The following is a 2,290-nucleotide window of genomic DNA, read 5'->3' on the forward strand; positions in this document are numbered from 1 at the left end:
GAAGTGAATGAAGCCAGTCTGTATTGATAAGGCTTCCAAATTAAATTAAATTTGTCTGACAAAGCAGCAGCTCTCATTTACAGTCGTCTCGTTCGGCTCTGTATATTTCTTCTCTCAGTAGGGTTGTTTACAGCACACACAATTTCCGGTTAGCTTCTTAGCCTCCGTCACAGGGACAACACAAACATGCTTCAGCAGAGGCCACGCCTCCTGCAAGAAACACTTCTCAATGAATCAAGTCCAGACCCTTGTACGAAGCAAAGTGAAGGACAGGGTCTGGTTGTAACCAGGCTACTGAGTCATGTCTTTAGTCAGGTTTTTTTAATTTTATTTTTTACACACCACAGAAGTAATATCCCCACATATATACATAAAGGATTTGATGTTTTAGAAATAACCTTACGAACAATATATGAAAATTAATTTTAACAGACTGAACCTAAAATGATTTAAAAAAATCAGCCAAAGCACAAATTAATCTTTGGAAAAATACTGAAAAAGCTAGAAAAGTACTGTTTGAAAACCWAGTAAAAGGGTGAGTTCAGATATTTTGTGATTGTGTTTTGTGGAGTTCTAATTTGTAGTCACTATCTTACCTGTAGCAGAAACCACTCAAAGAATTATTGGTTTGAAATAACAGACAAATTTCTGTCAGAACAAATGTAGTAAARGCTAGTCTGAGCAAAGTCAGTTATAAAGCTGCTTTCTGAAAACTTAATAACAGTTCATGCCATATTTTATGCTTTTAAACATTTATACTGACGTCACTTTTGCATTAGATTTTACTTTATATAAAGCTTGTGGCTATTTACCATGAATACCAAATTATTTAATAACTTTTTACATTTTTTAGCCCTGTTTTTCATTAAAATGTACATAGAATAACACAAGTGTTAAACTGCAGATGACTCTCTCTTTACCACTGACCTCTACGCAAAAATGGTGATGGCACTGTAAGGATTTTTAGCWAACTATTTACATAAACTATGATAAAAAACAGTTATAGGACAGCTTAAATGTGTTTTGTAGCTGACCCAGCTCAGACTAGCCATTAGCTCTTTTYCACTGAAAGAACTTCTTCAAACTCGTGATACTTCGACTGGTTCTTACTGCAGGTATGATACTGCCTACTGATGAAGCTCCACAGAATACCACTTCAACAATTTTTTTATTTTGAAGATTTAAAGAAAGTCAGGCATGACTGGTATCTCAAGTTTTCAGCACTGTCATTGTTACCGACTTTTTACTGAAAGGTGTTMATGCTGTTTTATGACTCCTCCTATTATTTTGAGGATAAATACCCTTAATTAGCCGCAGAGAGTCACTTCACATCTGATATCCCTTAGCGTTTGTGTATGAACAAAAYAAAACGTTAGCGTACACATCAAACCTGTTTGATGAAACGCAAGCAATTGATCTCTCAGCAAATAATTCAAACCAGTACCCCGACCATTGATTGTGAGAACATTTTTGACACGGTGCGCTTCTTGTCCCTGTCCCAACAGTGCTCCAGCACCTGTGCCGGAGGCTTCCAGCGTCGGGTTGTGGTGTGCCAGGATGAGAACGGTTACCCTGCCAACAACTGTGAGGATCGCAGCCGACCCAAAGAGCAGCGATCCTGCGAATCGGGGCCATGTCCTCAGTGGGTCTACGGCAACTGGGGCGAGGTGAGACAAACCTCTCTTCAGAATACTTCAGAGTACAAGAATGATGGTTGAATAGTCATTCAGCAAATGCTTAGGCTCACATTCTGTATGCTTCACAAGAGATGTGTTTTATTTCCACATCTGCCTTGATTTAGATAAACCCCCTTTTTTTCCCTGATATCTGTGTAACAAAACTGACCCCCCCCCCCTCCCCCTTTGCTGTCTTCAGTGCACTAAGCCTTGTGGAGGAGGGATAAAGACGAGGCTGGTGGTGTGTCAGCGTCCAAACGGCGAGCGTTTCAGYGATCTGAGCTGCGAGATCCACGACAAGCCACCAGATCGAGAGCAGTGCAATACTCAACCGTGTCCTTCGAGCCCTCAGTGGAGCACAGACCCATGGAGCTCGGTACGCTCATAAAAAAATACTCTTTCATTTTCAAGCTCCTGCAGGTTGTTAGTCTCGCAGGCAGGTTTTAAAGGGGGCAGAATGACTGTGGTACCTTTTTTTTTTTTTTGCACTGGAGATATTTCACTCCAGCTTCTGTTCCTGCTCCCCCTCTGGTGCCTACAAGTGTGTCCTCAAGACATTTAGTTCACTTTTTTTTTGCACTGGAGATATTTCACTCCAGCTTCTGTTCCTGCTC

The 2,290-nt window shown here is 40.6% G+C and overlaps 1 protein-coding gene across 1 annotated transcript in view; it reads left to right on the forward strand.

The window, feature by feature from the left end:
- adamts9 (ADAM metallopeptidase with thrombospondin type 1 motif, 9) overlaps positions 1-2,290 on the forward strand; it is a gene marked incomplete in the record, with an annotated part of 62,562 nt that overhangs the window by 34,484 nt on the left and 25,788 nt on the right. Inside the window, 2 exon segments of the mRNA XM_014009865.1 lie at positions 1,506-1,667; positions 1,876-2,052. Coding sequence (XP_013865319.1) covers positions 1,506-1,667; positions 1,876-2,052 — 339 coding nt within the window.

The sequence above is a fragment of the Austrofundulus limnaeus genome, unplaced genomic scaffold (genome assembly GCF_001266775.1).
Source record: "Austrofundulus limnaeus strain Quisiro unplaced genomic scaffold, Austrofundulus_limnaeus-1.0 Scaffold62, whole genome shotgun sequence".
NCBI lineage: Eukaryota > Metazoa > Chordata > Actinopteri > Cyprinodontiformes > Rivulidae > Austrofundulus > Austrofundulus limnaeus.